Source organism: Rhamphochromis longiceps, linkage group LG16 (genome assembly GCF_057381845.1).
Source record: "Rhamphochromis longiceps isolate RC_006_pf linkage group LG16, R_longiceps_female_GT1.1, whole genome shotgun sequence".
Taxonomy (NCBI): Eukaryota; Metazoa; Chordata; class Actinopteri; order Cichliformes; family Cichlidae; genus Rhamphochromis; species Rhamphochromis longiceps.
The window spans coordinates 15,214,750-15,235,561 of record NC_140572.1 but is presented as its reverse complement, the minus strand read 5'-3'; the positions used below and the strand labels follow the sequence as shown (position 1 = coordinate 15,235,561).

The 20,812-nt window shown below is 38.4% G+C and overlaps 2 protein-coding genes across 2 annotated transcripts; both read right to left on the bottom strand.

Moving 5' to 3' along the window:
* Positions 1-1,044: 1,044 nt before the first annotated feature.
* On the bottom strand, positions 1,045-5,321 carry LOC146650803 (C-type lectin domain family 4 member E-like). The gene is made up of 3 exons (XM_085384500.1): positions 5,315-5,321; positions 5,189-5,250; positions 1,045-1,152 (listed from the first exon to the last, which is right to left on the bottom strand). The coding sequence occupies exons 1-3, from the start codon at positions 5,319-5,321 to the stop codon at positions 1,045-1,047; spliced, it is 177 nt and encodes a 58-aa protein (XP_085240626.1).
* A 395-nt stretch (positions 5,322-5,716) lies between these two features.
* LOC146650802 (CD209 antigen-like protein C) lies at positions 5,717-19,925 on the bottom strand. The gene is made up of 6 exons (XM_085384499.1): positions 19,856-19,925; positions 19,678-19,779; positions 19,352-19,501; positions 15,781-15,923; positions 6,332-6,432; positions 5,717-5,867 (listed from the first exon to the last, which is right to left on the bottom strand). Exons 1-6 carry the CDS (start codon positions 19,923-19,925, stop codon positions 5,717-5,719), a joined length of 717 nt encoding a protein of 238 aa, XP_085240625.1.
* Between the last annotated feature and the right edge of the window lie 887 nt (positions 19,926-20,812).

Genomic DNA, 20,812 nt, shown 5'->3' with positions numbered 1-20,812 from the left:
CTACTTCCAAAAACATTCAGCTTTGATATTAATGAGTTTTTTGGGTTCATTGAGAACATGGTTGTTGTTCAATAATAAAATTATTCCTCAAAAATACAACTTGCCTAATAATTCTGCACTCCCTGTAATGAACACAGACATGACTATAAACACTCAACTACAAAGAAATATGAATCAGGGAGGAACTGAGAAACCCTGCAGGAAGTAAAACCAGACTTGAGTCTTGAAACAAATATAAGGATCACAAACTGACAGTTACCACCAGAACAACCATAAAGTCAAAACAGAAACACTCAATAAAACTAATAATAATGATAATAAAAACAATATCACAAGAAAAAAGAACAAAAACAAAAATTCAAACAGTAGAATAAAAATCAAACAGAAACCCAAAACTTAACCACTTATATATGGACAAAAAAACAAAAAATTATATATAGGCCTTTTAGGATAAAACTGAAATACAGAAGTACAATTATTGTAATCAAAGAAAAAACTGCAAAACATTGATGAATAGATCATCTTTCTGAATCAGTTGTTTTCCGAAACTTTTTCACAGATCCATTGATGAGAAGATGAACATGGACGATCAAACCATGTGTTTTTTTCAATTTCGACAGAAACACAGTCCTCATGTCCACCATTATTAGGCTCACCTCTTGCCCAGTACCTACCAGGTCAACGACAGCAACATTATCTTATTATTATTAAGAATTATACAGTGTATATATATTATACACTGTACATTAAGATCACCAAATTTCAAATAACAATAACATTTTTCTTTTCAGGTGGTTTTTAAACAGGCTTGCATAAAGTGTGCAGATGGCAAAACACACCAGCTCTGAACACAAGAATTGTTGTTGTTTTGACTGATATAATAACTTCTTTTGCTCCCACTTGGCCAAAACAAGTCATTAGCACACATCTTTACGCTATTAGCAGTCAACCACCGACATGTAAGCCTTTGTGTTTATATCTGCATGCATCTGTGGGTTTAACAAATTTCCTATGTAAAGGAATAAACTGAACCAAAGTGAAGACTTACGTCAGAATCTGTGGAGTCCCATCTACCCATTTCCATGATCCCTCCTGCTCTTCGTCATTTAAACCAATCCAAACTTCTGCTGTGGTGACCGTAGAGAGGAATTTCTGTTTAATATGAAGAAAATTCTTTTTATTTTACTTTAAAACCACATTTTTAGCCTATGCCAGGGGTCGGCAACCTGCATGCGGCTCTTTAGTCCTTATAGTGCGGCTCCAGGTGGTTTGGAAAAATAAATTAAAAGTATTTAGGTGAAGTGTATTTTATTTATGTTAGTTCTTTTTTTAACTTGTAGTTCTAAATTGGAAATTACTGTGATATTGAAATATAAATATAAAAATATTCTATTATTTTTTTCATCGCTCAAAATAAGCGTCACACTAGCGGAAGCCAGTATACCCGCCGAAACGCTGTGCATTTATTGAGACTTTCAACCCCAGGTAGGCCAATTATGGATCTTTGGATCCACATTATGTCAGCAGCTGTTCTCCACCGTGAACTATGTTAAAAACAAACACCGCTCACACCTCACAGATGACAGCTTACAGTCCTGCGTGAAGATGAAAGTGACTTCGTACAGCCCTGATTTGCAGACGCTGTGCACAGAGGTTCAGGAGCAGAAGTCCCATTGTAAACATACCAGGGCAGACCCGACGATGTTTGTACAAACACGCTTTTCAGCATGTCTTTATTGACCACTTTTTACACATGGTTGCTGTACGCATAAGCATAGCATAGCATGTGCTACCTATGCTGTAAGATAGCACATGTTACAGCATAGATAGCACAGACGTCAGTGCAGTGTTGCCAACTTAGTGACTTTGTCACTATATTTAGCGAGTTTTCAGACCCCATTAGCGACTTCTTTTCTAAAAAGCGACTAGCAACAAATCTGGCGACTTTTTCTGGTGTCATTGGAGACTTATTTATGACGACTTTTTGACGTGAAAGGGCACATCAAATGTGAAAGGGCACCTCACCCGTGCTAAAGCACTCACGGGCGGAGGATAGTGCCACCAGAGTGCCTATTTCGGGTCACTTTTGCCGGTCGAAGCCCGGATAAAGGAGCAGGGTTGGAATTGTGACATTAAAAAACAATAATTGCTAAAATAAATTTAATTTGTAGTTCTAAATAAATTCTAAATGGATTTAGGACGTTTTTTGCTCACTTTATGTCTCTTCCATGATGTTATTTCTCTCTCCAACAGCTTAGGTTACAATTATATTAGCATGACCAATTATGCAAATTAGGTGATGATGTCATTTAGCGACTTCTAGCAACTTTTAGGACAGCCAATACCGATTTTCCTTACTGAGGAGTTGGCAGTGGCAGAGCGCGCTGGGGGGGAGGCTTACTGGGCTTAAGCCCGGGTTGTTTTTTCAGAAGCCCGGGGTCTTTCAGAGTGTAATTTTTTCATAGTTAGGATGCCTGTGGCTGACAACTGTATAAAACCAAAACTACACACAATATTCGAAACACAATTCTGTGGGAATTTACGACTGTGCGTAAATCCCCCCTAATATTGGTATGATCCGAGCTCAGACACTAAGCGGGCGGGGCAGCTGCTGCCTGCGAGTGCGCCGTTAGAGAAACGCAGCCAGGCAGACAGAGGAGAACTGAAGTTCGACCAGGTACCAAAGCAAATCATTCGTACTGTACAAATAATGTAAATATAACGGTGTATCACGAAAGATTGATATCAAACTGATCACTTGACCAATATTACGTTACTTGCTCTTGGAGTGAATCAACAAATGGTGAAATGAAAAGCCGAACAACAACAATGCTGTTTCTTTAGAGAGTCTTAGCTTACATGTGTGTTTATTTCATATTTTCAGTTGTTACCCTCCACGGCTTAATAAATCGGTTTCAGTAATGCACTGATATACAAGAATGGACATAAGGGGCTTCTTTCAAAGAAAAAACTCAGGTAGTATTTTATATATTATGCTTTGTATGTTGTTCAGTATATTTCTATGCAAAACAAGAGGAATTTCAATACACAGCAGTATATTCACAGTTGAAACCAGATATTTACATACACCTTATGGAAAACACAAGAACATTTTTTTACTGTACAAAATCAATTTAGAGTAAACTTGTTTTGTTTTGGATAAATAAATATTGAAATATCTTTTGAATTAGTTAAATGTCAGAATAAAGAGAGACAGAGCTCTCTATTTTTATCACTTTCATCAAATTTAGGAGTACATATACACTAAGTTTATTGTTAATTAATAAGAAAACTCCAGACGTTCCATTCTGAGCTGAAGAAGCTTCTGATAGGTTAGTAGAGTCCATGTGAGTAAATTGGTGGCACACCTGTGGATGATGTGTCTGTGAGCACAAGGAGGGAGAAAAAGGAGAGTGGAAAAGTACGCGTTGTAAGTTCCGTTGCAGCAGCCTTTCAACGCCTCTCTCTGTCTCTCGCAAGCAAAGTTGACCCAGACAACAAAGTAAAGCTAGTTTTTGGCTACGAGCCCGACACAAACCCGACGGATTAGCCAGAGGTCCCTTTATTACGGTTCGGAGTCGCGGACCTTCAGTAATAGTAATAAATCACACAGCAATAGTACATTCATGTAGTTGTAAAAAGCAAGATAATATATTAAGTAATCCAAAGTATTCAGAATACGTTACTCTCATTGAGTAACGTAACGGAATACGTTACAAAATACATTTTGGGGCATGTATTCTGTAATCTGTAGTGGAATATGTCAGGTTTATATTATTGGATTGTCATTTATGCTTAGAAGTATTTACTCATATATGCTTAGAGTTTTATAATCAATTGCATGTTGATAGAGGTCTGATCCTTAGCAGTCTGTAAAGACTCTGTGTGCCTTCCAGAGTGTTCTGGCATACACACTCACATCTTGGGGTCACGAGAAGAGGTCGTACCTTCTTTTATTGTTTTATGGTATAGCAAACACAAGTATATCTGTTTTAGTCTAAGTGCCTTTTGTTTAGATGAACTGCTGGACTTCCAGACCAGCAGGTTTAGGGAAGTCGTTTATGGGGTCACATCTTGACCACACACACACACACATCACATGTTCACTGTTGCAGACACACACGACACATGTTCACATGTGAGTGTCTTATCTGTCGCATGATTAATGAGATGTTTGTGTAGCCACTGAATGGCTGCGAGGGAAGGCTGGAGTTTGGAGTTGGCTTAGATCAGATAAGGTGCTTCTCCCCTTGTAGCAAGTTAAAGACAGAAAGCACTGTGGTCTTGCTTTTGTACACAAGTGACTGGTCTGTGAGTCAGCGGGGTTTAATTGTTAGACCCAACATGCAGTTTATTTTATCTAAGTTTCTTTTAAAAATCCAAAGCCAGCAATAATTAAAACTTTGAATTTTCTTTAATGCTTTGACACATTTTTGTGCAACACTGAAGATGCATTTCCTGACAGCTCACACAGCAAAACACTCACTCAAATCTCAATAGCAGTCATTCAAATCTGTAATTGATTTGTCATATGTTTTTTCAACAATCAGTATGTCATTGCCACCAAAATCTATTCATGCTGTCTAAACAAATGTAGTCAAAATGTTAATATATTTTGTCAGTGGACTCATACTTTTACTTAAACATAATTTTTACTAAAACACATAGAATATCAGAACTGGAACTGTGGAAACCAAACATAGTACAATAGTATTCTGTAAGTTACTGGACTTCCTGTCACTCCTGCCCCTTGCCTTGCAAATGCTCTCTCCTGCAATGTATGCTGTATCCACTGCATTTGTTGGCATCATGATGATGAGCCTTTATTTGTCACTACAATGTTACACATACATGTTACCTGCAGTGAAACAGGACTGCAGGCATCTTTACCATATCCTGTTTTCCTTATCCTTGCTACACTGCCACATTTCCTTATTCTTCTTCCGCTTCTTCTATTGACAGGTTGTTTCCCCCTATACAATTTCTGTCTAAACAGATTTCTTTGATACACTCTAGAACATTAAACATGTTTTAAAATGCTCATACACATCATACATAATGATTTTTTTTACTTTATTTTGAATGTGTTAACACTTAAAAAAGGCTGAAATAAAAGGCTATTTACATTAAAAATGGTAGTTTGAATTTATTTACAGCTCAATAACACATACATACATAAACACTGTACCTGTTCTTCAGGGCTGTTAATAACCACCAGATCTGCTCCTCTGTCTCTGCAGTCCATTCTGGCTGCATCCCAGGGAGCAGAGCGTTTAGAGATGAGATAGCAGCTATGGCTGAAGCTCCATCCTACAGGACATGTTTTATCTGGAAGAAATTACAAACAAATAACATTTCAGTTTATGAATGATCTTTTATGAACTGTATAACAATGAATTCTGTTTAATTAATTAAAATCCTCCAAAGACTTGATCACAAAGATCTAAACAGTCTATTTACTTGCGTGTCATTATTTATAATATAGTAAAAATAATAGAAAACTTTTAATAAATACAACAATTTAAACAATAAACACCACAATAAAAAACTGTCAGAAACCCCAAACTTAACCACCTTCTGAAGTCTCCACTAAGGTAAAATGAAAAAGCAAATGCAAATTTTTAGCCACAACAAAACACATAATTATGAAATAAAACAGATTCAAATCTAGAATTATAATCATAGATAAAACTGCAAAACATTTATGAATAAATGATCATAAAGAAACTGTACTGTGGTTTGGTGTATTTTCGCAGATCCATTGATGAGAATATGAACAAGAATAATCATTCCAAAACCTTCCCCATTTATTGATATAAGCACAGTCTTCTTCTCCACCATCATCAGGTTGTGTTGTTGCCCAGTACCTAGCAGGTCAGTGACAACAACATTATTTTATTATTATTGAGGAAAAAATGAGTCTTTGGTGTTTGTGTGAGGAGTTTTGTCAAACAAATTTTCCATCAGCAGCTTTGAGTTTTTATAAACACACTGCACATTAAGATCACCAAATTACAGATAACAATGGAAATAATATATATTTTATTTTACTTTTTTTAGTACATGGTGTTTGTTAGACAGGACTATACAAAGTATAAAGACAAACACATAAGCCCAGATTACACAGACATCTTGACTGATATAATAACTACTGCCTTGGCTCAGTGTGGCAAAAATCAAGTCATTTGCATGCATCTTTAAGCTTTGGGAAGCCGTTTGGCTCAACCAATATGCAAACTGAACAATCTGCATTCATCTGTGGGTTTAACAAATTTTGGAAATATTTTGGAAATTTAATAAAAGTAATGAACTGAACCAAGTGAAGGCTTACATCAGAGTCAGTGGAGTCCCATCTACCCATTTCCATGTTCCCTCCTGTTCTTTGTCATTTAAACCAATCCAAACTTCTGTGGTGATCGTAGAGAGGAAGTTCTGTTTAATATGAAGAAAAATCTTTTTATTTTACTTTAAAACCACAATTTTAGTCTATGCAGTGTTAGAGAATTGTGGATCAATATGGTTGTCATTGTGCAAGATGATTAGATAATTAGCAAAAATGCTCACCTCTGTTTTACACACACACACACACACACACACACACACACACACACACACACACACACACACACACACACACACACACACACGTTCACACAAAAGTTTCTTTTGTGGTGATCATAGAGAGGAAGGTCTGTTTAATATGAAGAGAAAACATTTCAGTTTTAAACCACAAGTTTTTATTTGCATATTTTACATATAAACTATGAAATTATTTTTATGTCATAGTTTGCATGCGAGAAAAAAACATAATGCGAGCAAATGATGTAATTTCACAGGCGCAGTTAAATTCATTGCTTCTAAATTTAAAGAAACCCATGCGCTTAGAATGTGCATAAAGAAGCCATCGCACACCAAGATTGTCTGCTTTGCATACACTGCTATTTGTTTGTAATTTGAAAAATTGTTTGCCAAATAGTTATCAACAGTTATTCATTTCCTTTGTAGCAGTGGAAATACACATAACTATCACTGGATTACTTTACTGCTGAACAAATCTTTTAAACTGTCCCCTTAATCTGGTGTACAACATAGCTCTTGTGATTTAGAAAAATCACTGTAATAAGAAGAATGCATCATTCCTAAAAGGAAAAAAAAGAACAACATTAAAAAAAGGAAAAAGTGCATAAACTTATTATTATAAAATGTAAATGAATGTAAACTGTGCCTATGATGCTGCCTTTGAGTGCACTTTGATCAGTCAAACACAGCTGTACACATCTGGCTGCAGAGCTTCACTGACTGTGGGTTCAGGCGCCACTGTAATTCATCTAAATAATATTAAAGATTCTCTGAACAGTCAGTCTGTGGACAGGAGAGGAGGATGTTACAGGCTGTCTTTAGTAAGTAGCTCATTTGTCTGATCTGAACTAGTGTCTAATAAAACTTTTATCACTGTTGCTATAATGTTGTGTAAATCTAAAGGGTCTTATCAGAATCAGAATCAGAATACTTTATTGATCCCTGGGGGAAATTATTTTTTGTTACAGTGCTCCATTATAAACCAACATTAAGACAAGACAGACAATACACTAACTAAGAATAGTACAATATATACATATATATATACATATATATATATATATACATAAGTCACTCATAAATAAATAGTTGGAAAAGAAACATGTGTAGTTGTAGCAGCAAACAGTGTGTTAAGTGGATGCGTTGTACAGGGAGATGGCCACAGGCAGGAATGATTTCCTGTGTCGTTCAGTGGTGCTTTTCGGTAATCTCAGTCTCTCACTGAACGAGCTCCTGTGACTGACCAGCATGTCATGGAGTGGGTGGGAGGTGTTATCCAACATTGTCTTTATCTTGGACAGCATCCGCCTCTCCGACACCACCTTGAGGGAGTCCAGCTCCATCCCCACAACATTGCTGGCCTTACGGATTAGTTTATTGAGTCTGTTGGCATCTGCGACCCTCAGCCTGCTCCCCCAGCATGCAACAGCATAGAGGATCGCACTGGCCACAACAGACTCATAGAAAATCCTCAGCATTTTCTGGCAGATGTTGAAGGACCTCAGTCGCCTCAAAAAATAGAGACGACTCTGGCCCTTCCTGTAAAGTGCTGTGGTGTTTTTAGCCCAGTCCAGTTTATTGTCAATGTGTACTCCAAGGTATTTATAGTCCTCCACAATGTCAACACTGACCCCCTGGATTGAAACAGGGGTCAAGTGTTTCCTGGTCTTCCTGAAGTCCACGATCAGTTCCTTGGTCTTTGCCACGTTGAGCTGCAGATGATTCTGCTCACACCACGTGACAAAGGAGTCGACCACAGCCCGGTACTCTGTCTCATCATCCCTGCTGATGCATCCAACCACCGCAGAGTCATCAGAAAACTTCTGAAGATGGCAGGTCTCTGTGCAGTGGCTGAAGTCTGTGGTGTAGAGGGTGAAGAGGAAGGGGGAGAGGACAGTCCCCTGTGGTGCCCCTGTGTTGCTGATCACCTTGTCAGACACACACTGTGGGAGACGTACATATTGTGGTCTTCCTGTCAGGTAATCAACAATCCAGGACACCAGAGAAGCATCCACCTGCATCGCTGCTAGCTTATCACCCAGGAGGGTCGGCCTGATGGTGTTGAAAGCACTGGAAAGGTCAAAAAACATGACCCTCACAGTGCTCGCCGGCTGGTCCAGATGGGTGTAGACATGATTGAGCAGGTAGATGATGGCGTCCTCTGTTCCGAGACGAGGCTGATAAGCGAACTGAAGGGGATCCAGATGTGGTCTTACTATGGGTCGCAGCTGGTCCAGGATGAGCCTTTCCAGGGTCTTCATGATGTGAGAGGTCAGTGCCACGGGCCTGTAATCCTGGGGGCCACTGGGACGTGGCGTCTTTGGTACAGGGACGAGGCATGATGTCTTCCACATCACCGGGACCACATCACAACATATAGCTACTAACTAATCTCACAATTTCTGTTATTAATCAATATTAATTGTGATTAATCGTAATTACTTGATTAATAGCCTGGCTCCAATTACGTTTTTTCAGCTTTATATTTTAAGGTTGTAACAGACATTTATGCAATACAATGAAGTAAATGCAGAATAAACACAGAGAATATATGCTGACATTCAAAGTGAATTTTAATAGTTTTCATCAATCTTTAACACAGTGAAAACTTAAAAAACCTTCAAGGTCATCAACAGTTACTGAACCCAGGCCAAAAGGTTAAAGTGAATACCATAACAGAATACCATAACAATAAAGGGTGCACAAAACTCAGTATTTAAAACAGAAAAAGACACAGCTGAAAACCCAGAATGTTGAACATTTTCACTTAAAAAGGAGCGATTTGGCTTAGTCCTTCTTTGCACTAAGCCAGTTCTGAGGCAGACTATTCTGTTTACATTATCTGATGACAAAGAAGCACGCTTCTTTTGAATGATGTGACCTGAGAGTGAGAATAAGCTCTCACAAGGCACTGTGGTTGCAGGGGTTGACAGGTACTTGTGTGCAATAGGTGCCAGCCTGGAATGTGCTCCTTCTCTCTTTAACCACCACTGTAGTGGACACTCTCCTACGTCAATTTTGGGCTCTGCTTTGTACAGATTCAGACAGCGGTCATTAGCGTCTTCCTCTGTATCTGAATCAGAAGAACCAAGCACACATGCTGGCAAGGTTCAAGTAGTTCTTCCAGCTTTTGCAGTCTGTGAAGCTCCTGGTCAGTCAACATGGTCACCTTGCTGTTTTGCTGAGCCAGGACGATGGTCAGCACAGATTTGTTTCTCTGGATCCGCTTGATCATCTCTAGGGTGAAGTTCCATCTTGTTGGAACGTCCTGAACAAGCGGTTCTGTTTGATGTCCATGTGCAGCTTGCTGTGCCTTTAATTCCTGAGCGTTTGCTGGACTATGCTTAAAATGTCCAACAATCTTGTGAAATTTGGCCAGAGCCCTTTCAAATGTGCTGTCATTAAGAGAAACTGTAACCATTCTTTTGCAGAATGTGGGCCATGCAGGGCTGTGTTCAAATGGAAGTAGTCTGGCGGCTGCAACCATGTTACGAGCACTGTCGGTGCCAAGCGTGGTTAGTCCTGATTGTCCCTGATTTTCCAACACTCAGAAAATGGTCAGCACACACCTCAGCATAATGCCTCTCTTCAGTTTTACTCACTGTTAGTGCAAACGATTGTAAAGTCCAATCGTAATCAATAAAATGTGCTGTGAGCCCCAAGTAATTATTGTTGTTCACCGAAGTCCAGTGGTCTCCAGTGCGAGCGACATTCCTTACTTGCACAAGCTTACTGGACTGCTGAGCCCTCTGGTCCTCATACAAAGCATGCAGTCTCGACACAGTGGTTCCTCTCAAGAGCGGATTGTAACATACATCTCCTGATGCAGCGCGAATGACTTCTCTCAGTCCATCATCTTCTACTATGCTAACTGGTCGGGAGTTTTTAGCTATCCAAATTTCCAAGGAATTGGTTAATTTTTCTCTACCATTTTTTGTTTTTCGTCCACGAGCACCATACTCCTGAAGCGTAGATTGGCGAGGTCCCGTAGAGGCGGATTCAGTTGGGTGTTTTGCTCTCAGGTGATACGCCAGTGATGAACTGCTTCTGTGGTACTTGAATTTAGCTTTGCAAACTGTCCACCTTACTCTCATTTTGTCCAACAAGCCATCAGGAAACTTCTTAAAGAGAAACTTTCCACCCAAAAGTCCGTCTTCCTCCATGCTCGCATGTGTTAGCTATAGTAGCATGGTATCACTTCTTTTTCTTCTAATCATTTCTATCAGGCCAAATGCCAGCATAGCACAGTGCTGCCCCCTCCTCCAGAGCTGCTCATGAGTTTAAAGATCTTAGATTACAGGAAATAAAAAAAAAACCCAAAACTGCGCTTTAGGGATGGGTATCGAAACCCGGTTCTTGTCGAGAACCGGTTCCCACTGTTTCAATTCCTTGGAATTGTTTGCCATTTTTGCAAAGGATTCCCCTATTGATTCCAGTCGCCCCAAATGACGTCACCACGTTGCGGGACGTCATTTACCTGGCAGGAAACATGACGGCTCAAACGCTCAAAAGTTTGGTTACATTTTCCGAGAACGGATGACAACAGGACAACTTGCAATACTTGAAAAGTAGATATTTCATTTAGAGAGGAAACACTACGAATATGCAAAAACATTTGCTCACAAAACACGCGATGACCTTAAATGAATGTCGTGTTTTTAATTCTTCTCCGGACTCGTGAATCTCAACCCAGCAGCAGTGGTAACGTTTGCACGTCCTCTCCCGTTAATGCAACTAACAGTGCATATTATGTTAGCGCGAGCTGCCTTATTACAAAACCTGCCATTATTGTGCATTTAGGTGACCATGATGAGACAGACAGAGTCTGGCTGGCAGTTCTCGCTGCAGTCTACCGGTATCGTCTCCTTTCAGGCCAGGATAGACAAATGTCACCGAGCAGTGACTAAGTTTGTGGTAAAAGGCTTGCACCCATTTGCCACAGCAGATGCCCCCGATTTTCGGTAAGTGAATGTGTTTAATTGTAGGCAGGGCCATTACTGGATATTCTTGTGTAATTGCTACAGAATAATTTATGTTATACTTTGTTATTGCTACAGAAGAATATTTATTTTATTGTTTTACATTTACAAATTTTTTTCCTGGGGACTCTGTGACACCCCATTGAAGAGCCGTAGGCTGTGGATCTCTTAAGGTCTCACTGTTGGGTCTGTAAGGCCATGTTAAGATATAAAACAAAGTTCAAAGCTAATCGACCTTAGTGTTCTCCTTTTTAAAAAAGAATCGATAAAGAATCGAATCATTAAAAAGAATCGAAAATGCAATCGGAATCGTGAAAATCTTATCAATATCCATCCCTACTGCGCTAATTGCATTAAAATTTTTAACGCATTAAATATTTCACGTTGATCTCAACAATTAACGTGTTAATTTTGACAGCACTAGTTTTTATGCTTTGTGGTTTTACTGTATCTGTGCAGCTAACCAGCAGATTTACTTTAGTCATGTCTACTGTAGATTCATCACTGTGGTCTCGGGTCTTGGACCAGCACACATCTGTCTGCTGTCTGTTGTCACTGCTCAAATATTTGCTGTACAATTTTCTTTAAATTACTTAAATTTTGGTTTGATCAATGTTTTTATTCAGTAAAAAATACATTTTTATTACAGTAAAATGTATAAATATTCTGCATTAAAACAGTCTTCAAACTCTAAATAATTGTTTAGTCTTTAAATTGTACACCACAACTGAAGCTAATTCACTGTAGCTAAATCATACCACAATTTGTTAGTTGATTCATTCCTCTGTTGCCCCTCTCTGTTGTGGTGTGCCCCAGGGGTTTGTATTGAGCCCCTTATTATTCTCTTTGTATATGCTACCCTTGGGCTCCATATTTCAAAAATACAATATTTCTTATCACTTTTACGCTGATGACATTCAAATCTATTGTCAACTGACTGATGATTTGTCAACATCACTGAACTCCCTGTACGATTGCCTGAGAGAGGTTAAAGATTGGCTGTCAGAAAATTCTCTCGTTTTAAATGAGAAAAAAACTGAAGTTATGGTGTTCAACAGCCATATTCCTCGAGACCAGCTTGTTGCCCTGCTGGGGCCCCTAGCTAACTCTCTCTGTGATTCTATGCGTAACCTGGGTGTCTATTTGTATAGCTCCTTTAAGCTCGATAAGCAAGTATCATCTGTAGTTAAATCTGTTTTTTTTCTACTGCGCCATATTTCTAAAGGTAAGCATTATATACCGCACAAGGACCTGGAAAAACCTATCCACGCTTTTGTGACCTCCAGGTTAGATTATTGTAATTCTCTCTACTGTGGTCTCCAAGCCTTCTCTCTTCGAAGGCTGCAACTCGTTCAGAATGCTGCGGCCTTCTTACTGGAACTAGAAAATTTGACCCTATTACTCCGGCTCTTGTTGATCTACACTGGTTAACAATCAAATATCGCATTGAGTTTAAAATCTTGCTACTCACTTTTAAAATCCTGAATAACATTGCGCCCAGCTACCTCACTGACCTCCTCAATCTGTACACTCCTTGTTGTGCATTAAGATCATCAGGTCAATTACTCCTGGCCCAACCTAAGTTTAGACTGAAGACCAGAGGCGATCGTGCCTTTGCTTCAGCTGCACCCAACCTTTGGAATAGCCTCCCTGCTTCTATTCGAGCCTTGGACTCTATCCAATCCCTTAAATCAAGATTAAAAGCATATCTATTTGACTTGGCTTTCCTGACCAGTTAATACCCTTTTAAATCTTTTAAATTTTAAACTTTTAAATATTTTATTAGATTTTATTAAATTTATTATTTTATTATTAATTTTACTGCTGTTTTTGTCTTCTTAGCAGATTTTGTATTTATCTAATTCTCCTGGTCTGTTAGTGCCTCTATCCTGTCTGTGCTAGTGCCCGATTTGTACCCTGTTATTGACTTATGTTGACTCTCCATATTACTGTGAAGCACTTTGGTGTGCCTTCGGGTTTTTAAATGTGCTATATAAATAAAACTGTAGTGTATTGTATTGTATTGTATTCATATGAATCTAATTGTGCTACATGGGATGTTCTGTGCACCAGTGAATGTACTGATTTATCACTGGCTTCACTTTAATACTGAAAAACATATAATTCTAGGACACGTTTTGAAGCACTCCTGTCCAGTTATGGTATGTGCAGTTACATGTGTTTGATGCAGACTGAGCAACTTTTTGTTCAAAGGTTTAAATGTCTGCATTTTGGCCAAAGTAAAAATTTGGCCCTTAGAGGTTCTGATGCACACTTCTTTTCCTGATCCTCGTTATGTGTTTTTTCAGTCATAAAAGCTTTGTAATACTGTACAATAGATTAATGGGACAGCTGTGACATGGCTTCACAACTTCAGAACTTAACTTAGATTGCTCTGGTTTGTAGGATTTGTTCAGCAGTAAAGTAATACAGTGATGGTTGTTTGCATTTCCACTGCTACGCATCAAACATTAACTGTTGATAATTTGGTAAGCTTTGTCTTTCAAAATGTAAACAAATACGGACACAAGCAGCGCCTATGTCACTTTCACTGTGTAACTGAATTTAACGCAGTAACCTGAAGTGTCCATCAAGGTGACCAATCACATTAGGACCACCCTTCTCCTTTATACTACTGCACCCCATCAGTCAAAAATGAGTTGATTTGCACAAGCAGGATTTCTCTCCAAGCACAAAGAGCTAAACACAAGGGCATGAAACAGCAGCACTGTTTTACTGAAGATAAATTTCACAACAACAAATATAGTAAATCACTCTCGTTAACCTGCAGCATGCTGTAAATCTTTTTCAACAATCAATAAATCATTGTCACCAAAAACTTGTTGATGCTGTCTAAACAAGGTGATCAAGATGTTAATATATTCTCTCAGTGGTGTTACAGCCCTGGACATATACAGAATCAGGGCGTGTCAGTATGTCTGTATTGTTTTTTATATGTGTGTACTGTGCCTTTAAGAGTCTCGGCAGGCCCCTCCTTGGGTGAGCTGTTTTGGGTTGGTTTTGACCTGGCAGCTCCTAATTCACCCCACTATCAACAGGCTGTTTTTTTTTTATTTTATGAAAAACCTTTACCCTTCATTTAAAAAAGTTAATAAAAAATTTAAAGAGATTTTGCTGATACACTTTAATTCAGCAAATGTAATGTAAAATTACCATATTCATCATGGTTTTTTAACTTTATTCTAATTGTGTTAACGTTAAGAAAAATGTTCATTTTTTTATAGTAAAACTATTCACCAAATAAGAAAAGAAAAACAGAAAATGTATTTTAGTAATAGGATAAGATGGCCCCAACTGACAGCGTGTAGAGTGAATACCTCAGGCAGCAGAAACCCAAGGAAGAGAAGGAAGGCGAGGAACCATTATGGAAGGACAGGCCCCCCCATGGCATGTACCACTGGCAGATAGAGGAGGTGGCTGATATCCAGAAATGCTGCCATTGGCTGGACAAAGCTGGACTGAAAAACAGCACGGAGGCTCTAATCATGGCAGCACAGGAACAAGCTCTGAGCACAAGATCCACAGAGATTGGGGTCTATCACACCAGGCAAGGCCTCAGGTGCCGGCTATGTAAAGATGCCCCAGAGACAATCCAGCACATAACAGCAGGGTGCAAGATGCTAGCAGGCAAGGCATACATGGAACGCCATAACCAAGTGGCCAGCTTAGTGTACAGGAACATCTGTGCCGAGTATAACCTGGAAGTCCTGAGGTCAAAATGGGAGATGCCCCCAAGGGTGGTGGAGAATGACCGAGCTGAGATCCTGTGGGACTTCCAGATAGAGACGGACAAAATGGTGGTGGCTAACCAACCGGACATAGTGGTGGTAGACAAACGGAAGAAGACAGCCGTAGCGATCGATGTAGCGGTTCCAAATGACAGCAATATCAGGAAGAAGGAACACGAGAAGCTCGAGAAATAGCTCGGGAAGATGATGGAGGGTGAGGGTAACAGTGGTCCCAGTTGTAAGCGAAATCCTTATTTATATATAATTACGGGTGAGGATCAGGAGTCCCAAAATGAATTTAAAAAATACATCATTAAATAATTTATTAAATGTTTTAAATAGATGAATAGGCATGTAATTAATTACTTAAATATTTATTTATTAATTAATTCAAATTTTAATTAATTATTTAATGGTGTGTTTAATTAATTCATTTTGTCACTCCTGGCCTTTCATATACATAAACACTGTACCTGTTCTTCAGAGCTGTCAATAACCACCAGATCTCCTCCTCTGGCTCTGCAGTCCATTCTGGCTGCATTCCAGGAATCAGATCTTTCAGAGAGGAGATAGCAGCTATGGTTGAACTTACTCCATCCTAAAGGACATGTTTTTTCTGGAAGACATTACCAACAAATACCAGTTCAGCAAGTTACTGAATTATATTTAAAGAACTCTATAACAATGCTCATTTGATCTGTTCAATTAATTGGAATTTTAGTACTTCAATAGTTTTGCTTTTATCAATCACACCAACAAGAACAGTAAAGCCAGAAGGACACATTTCCTGCGGGGAAATTAAAACAGAGTGGACTGTCTGAAAAAATAAGACAATGAAAACACTCTAGACAAATTTGTGTAACCACCTTCTTGGTGGAAGTTGGACCCAGATCCAGTTTATCAATGGTGTGCTTTTTTATTTGTTGTGATCAGTTTCATTTCTGATACTAAACTATAATTGTCTTGGCTGGAATGACCATGTTGCTGATGAGACTGCCCACAAATATTATGACTGCATCGTGGTCAGAACTGTTGTATTAGCACCGTGACAGACTGGTGACCTGACCAGGCTGTACGCTCACTCTCACTCCACAGCAGCTGGGATAGGCACAAAACCTTCCAAGACCCTGAACTGGATAAGTGGAAGACAATGGGTAGATGTGTCTGTTAACCCACTTTCAGGCCTTTTGTTCACACATTGATATCTAAGGCAGTTTTTGAACATCTGAAAACATTTTAGAGATAAAAGACTGAAATTTTCACAGACCTTTATTACCATCAAAATAAATCAGAATCTGTAATACATCAAAAAAGTCTTGACTAGTTAAAATATGAAAAAAGTCCAGCACTCCTGCAAAGAAAAGTGCTTGTATGAATGTTCGACTAGGTCAGGGGTAGGGATGGGTATCAAAACCCGGTTCTTGTTGAGAATTTTTGCAAATGATTCCCTTATCGATTCCAGTCGCCCGAATGACGTCACCACGTTGCGGAGCGTCATTTACCTGGCAGGAAACACGGCGCCTAAGCGGCTCAAACGCTCAAAAGTTTGGTCATACTTTACAAGAACGGATGACAACAGGGCAGCTTGCAATACTTGCAAAGTAGATATTTTGGCGCTTTGGGTGCCTTGAAAAGCGCTATATAAATCCAATCCATTATTATTATTATTTAAGGGAGGAAACACTACGAATATGCAAAAGCATTTGCTCACAAAACACGCGATGACCTTAAATGAATGTCGTGTTTTTAATTCCGCTCCGGACTCGTGAATCTCAACCCAGCAGCAGCGGTAACGTTTGCACGTCCTCTCCCGTTAATGCGGCAGGTAAATAATCACCTAACAGCGCATATTATGTTAGCGCGATCTGCCTTATTACAAAACCTGCCATTATTGTGCATTTAGGTGACCATGATGAGACAGACAGAGTCTGGCTGGCAGTTCTCGCTGCAGTCTACCGGTAGCATCTCCTTTCAGGCCAGGATAGACAAATGTCACCGAGCAGTGACTAAGTTTGAGGTAAAAGGCTTGCACCCATTTGCCACAGCAGATGCCCCCGATTTTCGGTAAGTGAATGTGTTTAATTGTAGGCAGGGCCATTACTGGATATTCTTGTGTAATTGCTACAGAATAATTTATGTTATACTTTGTTATTGCTACAGAAGAATATTTATTTTATTGTTTTACATTTAAAAAAATTTTTTCCTGGGGACTCTGTGACACCCCATTAAAGAGCCGTAGGCTGTGGATCTCTTAAGATCTCACTGTTAGGTTTGTAAGGCCATGTTACTCCTAAATTTCTATCTTGTTCAAAGATAAGATATAAAACAAAGTTCTAAGCTAATCGACCTTAGGGTTCTCCTTTTTAAAAAGAATCGATAAAGAATCGAATCGTTAAACAGAATCGAAAATGGAATCGGAATCGTGAAAATCTTATCAATACCCATCCCTAGTCAGGGGTCAGCAACCTTTAACACCCAAAGAGCCACTTGGACCCGGTTTCCACGCAAAAGAAAACACTGGGAGCCGCAAATACTTTTTGACATCTAAAATGAAGATAACACTGTATATATATATTTTTTACCTTTATGCTTTGTGTGAACAACTAAAGTAAGTAAGTAAGTAAAGTTTATTTATTAACAGACAGGCAGTCACAAAGCGCTGTACACAAATATTAAAATAAACAATACAATCAATAGACATTATACACAATGTAAAAGATCAAATGTAAAGAATGTAAAGAATATAAAATACGTAGATCAACAAAAGGCTTGTTTGAACAGAAAACTTTTTAACTGCTTTTTAAGAGAATCCACAGAGCAACTAAGGTGTGTGAAATCCATTAAGTTTTACAGAGAAAATCACATTTTGAACTCTTAAAGAAATATAACAAAAGGAAAGACACCCAGCTGAACTAAAATTATCCATGTAGCAAACAAAAACTGTTGTGAGCCGCCACCCTCATATCGCCTTTGGAGCCTTGACCTGACAGTTGAAAGTCTCGATAAATGCACCCCGTTTCTACGGGTATACTGGCTTCTGCGAGTGTGACGCTTATTTTGAGCGATGAAAAATAGTAAAATATAATTTTATTTTTATATTTCAATACCACAATAATCTTCCAATTTAGAACTACAAGTTAAAAAAAAGAACTAAACACAAATAAAATACACTTCAGCTAAATACTTCTAATTTATTTTCCCAAACCACCTGGAGCCGCAGGTTGCCGACCCCTGGACTAGGTGAATGAGGCATGTTAAAAAAAGTGCTTTGACTGCTCAAGCAGAGTAGAAAAGTGCTATATATAGATATATATCTTGAAATATATGAAGATAAATGATCACAAAACCAATTAGATGTGTTCAAACTCTGAACCATGAAATTTGTATGTAAATGTGTGATGGTCAAGCAGAATGTTCTAAAGAAAAAAAATGTCTGACTTTAGATGGAATGACTGTAACTACCTATATTAAGGTCTATTTGTTGTAGACTCATTAATTTATAAATGTAACTACAATTTCTATAAAGGAATCAATTTCAGCATTTTTGTACTGGTTTGATTTTGTGATGCAGTCGGCAATGTTGCTACTACTGGGGTTAGGTTAATTGGTGAATCTAAATTGTTCATAGGTGAGAATGTGAGTGTGAATGGTTGTGTGTTTGTGTGTTGTGTGTTTCTATGTGTTGGCCCAGCAATAGACTGGCCACTTGTCCAGGTTGTACCTTGCCTCTTGCACTATGGTAGCTGGGAAAGGCTCCAGTGACCCTGAATTGGATAAGCGCAAGCGAATGGCTGGATGGAAATAAATTAAATGAAATATCATCCAGCAACTTTCTTGGGTTGACTTTATGAATTTCGAATAATTTCAGTGAGTGCAAAGTCTTGAAGAGCCACAATCCCAAATGACAATGCATATTTGGTCTCTTAAGCATTTAAGTTTAATTAATTTAAGTTAATTAAGTTTCTTCTCAGTGAGAGAAAAGGAGAACAGTATTTGCTAGAGAATTGAATCACTGTAAAGACAACGGTAAATAAAAGGACTCACTCAGAGAACTCAGAAGCACTTCAAGCTCTTTGAGATTTTCAGAGAAGTTGGCACGCAGCAGGTCTCTTTCCTCAGTCATGACGACAAGTTTTTTACTCACAGTGGAGAGATTTGCATTCAGGCTGTCTCTTTCCTCAATCATAATAAAGTCTGAAATAAATAAATTAGGGCAGGCTTTTGAGACACAAAACATCTTGTGCATTCATACTTAGACTGCTTCTGATTTATTTTAAACCATAAAAACTTTGAACATTGCTTAGCTTGTCAAATATTAATTCAGCACTCAGTGGCAGTTTGAACAATTATTTATGAAGAATCAGACTCACAGTGGACACCATGAGTGACAAATCCAATAAGAAGCAAAACACCCAGCAGACTCCACAACACAATAACACCTAAATAACGATTCTCCTTACGGCTCTTTGGACCTGAAAAGAGAAGAAAAAAAAGACTGAATTATACAACAGTAACAACAGCTGTTAAAATAAATCTATCACTTCCTACCTGTGTGATGTGTTGACAGTTTTGGGTTGTCTTGTTCAGCAGATTCAGCACTGGCAGAAATTTCCTCCATTGCTCACAAGCAGGCAAACTATTTCCTAAATGGTGAGATCTGTAGCTCAGCACTTGTAACCTCAAATTATCAGTAGTTTCAAGTTCTTCTTTTTTTGAACTTCCGAGGATGTCACACATTTCAGATGTTGATATGATTTTCACAGCACTAATTTACCAGTAAAAGTGGATCTGATCCTTTCTAAAGATAATTTTGTATATGATAGTCATATGAAAACTAATAAAAGTTAAATTTCTTTACGCAGTTTTTTTAAGAACTTTAAAGTTTCAGATTTCAGATTCATATAAAGAAAATAATCAGAAAGTTAGCAATTAAAACTTTAGGCTCCTGCCTAAGACCTTTAAAGTTCTTATTTAGAAACTATATAGAAACATGCTAGATAGTATTTTTAATCAGTTTTTAAAGATTGATTATTTACTGTCATTGCTGCAGAGACATTTGTGTGATATGTGATTAAAAATAACCTCAACACAAGAATGAGATAATAACGTTACACATGAAAGTGCTAAAAGGGGAGAATTTCTCTCCCTCTCTCTCTTGCTTTTTAAAACATCCAGAAGCTTGTATAAACATTATAATTTCTTGGAAACAGCACAAAAACAACAGGTCAGCTCCTAAAAATGTTAGATTAGCACAAGTGGAGAGTGGCAATTAGGAGATCTTCATCTGATTTTGCCTTTTATTGATAAACAGGTTGTGAGAATCCTATTTTACTTAGTTTTTTATCAGACTTTGGATGATTATTTTTTTCGCATGACTATATGTTGTAACTCATCCAGTACAGAGCTGCTGTTGCATAATGTGCCTGTACTGTGGGTGTCCTTGTTATCAAATTATGACTGGCTTTTGCCAGGAAACCATCTTTTATCACTAACATCTTGCTGTTT

Excerpts from the sequence above, each read along its gene's own strand:
- LOC146650802 (XM_085384499.1), bottom strand. The coding sequence starts at position 19,925 with ATGGAGGAAATTTCTGCCAGTGCTGAATCTGCTGAACAAGACAACCCA. Across the intron at positions 19,502-19,677 it reads TGTCACTCATGGTGTCCACT|ACTTTATTATGATTGAGGAA; the intron begins GTGAGTCTGATT and ends TATTTATTTCAG. Across the intron at positions 15,924-19,351 it reads AGTGCTTCTGAGTTCTCTGA|AAAAAACATGTCCTTTAGGA; the intron begins GTGAGTCCTTTT and ends AATGTCTTCCAG.
- LOC146650803 (XM_085384500.1), bottom strand. Across the intron at positions 1,153-5,188 it reads TTAACAGCCCTGAAGAACAG|AAATTCCTCTCTACGGTCAC; the intron begins GTACAGTGTTTA and ends CATATTAAACAG.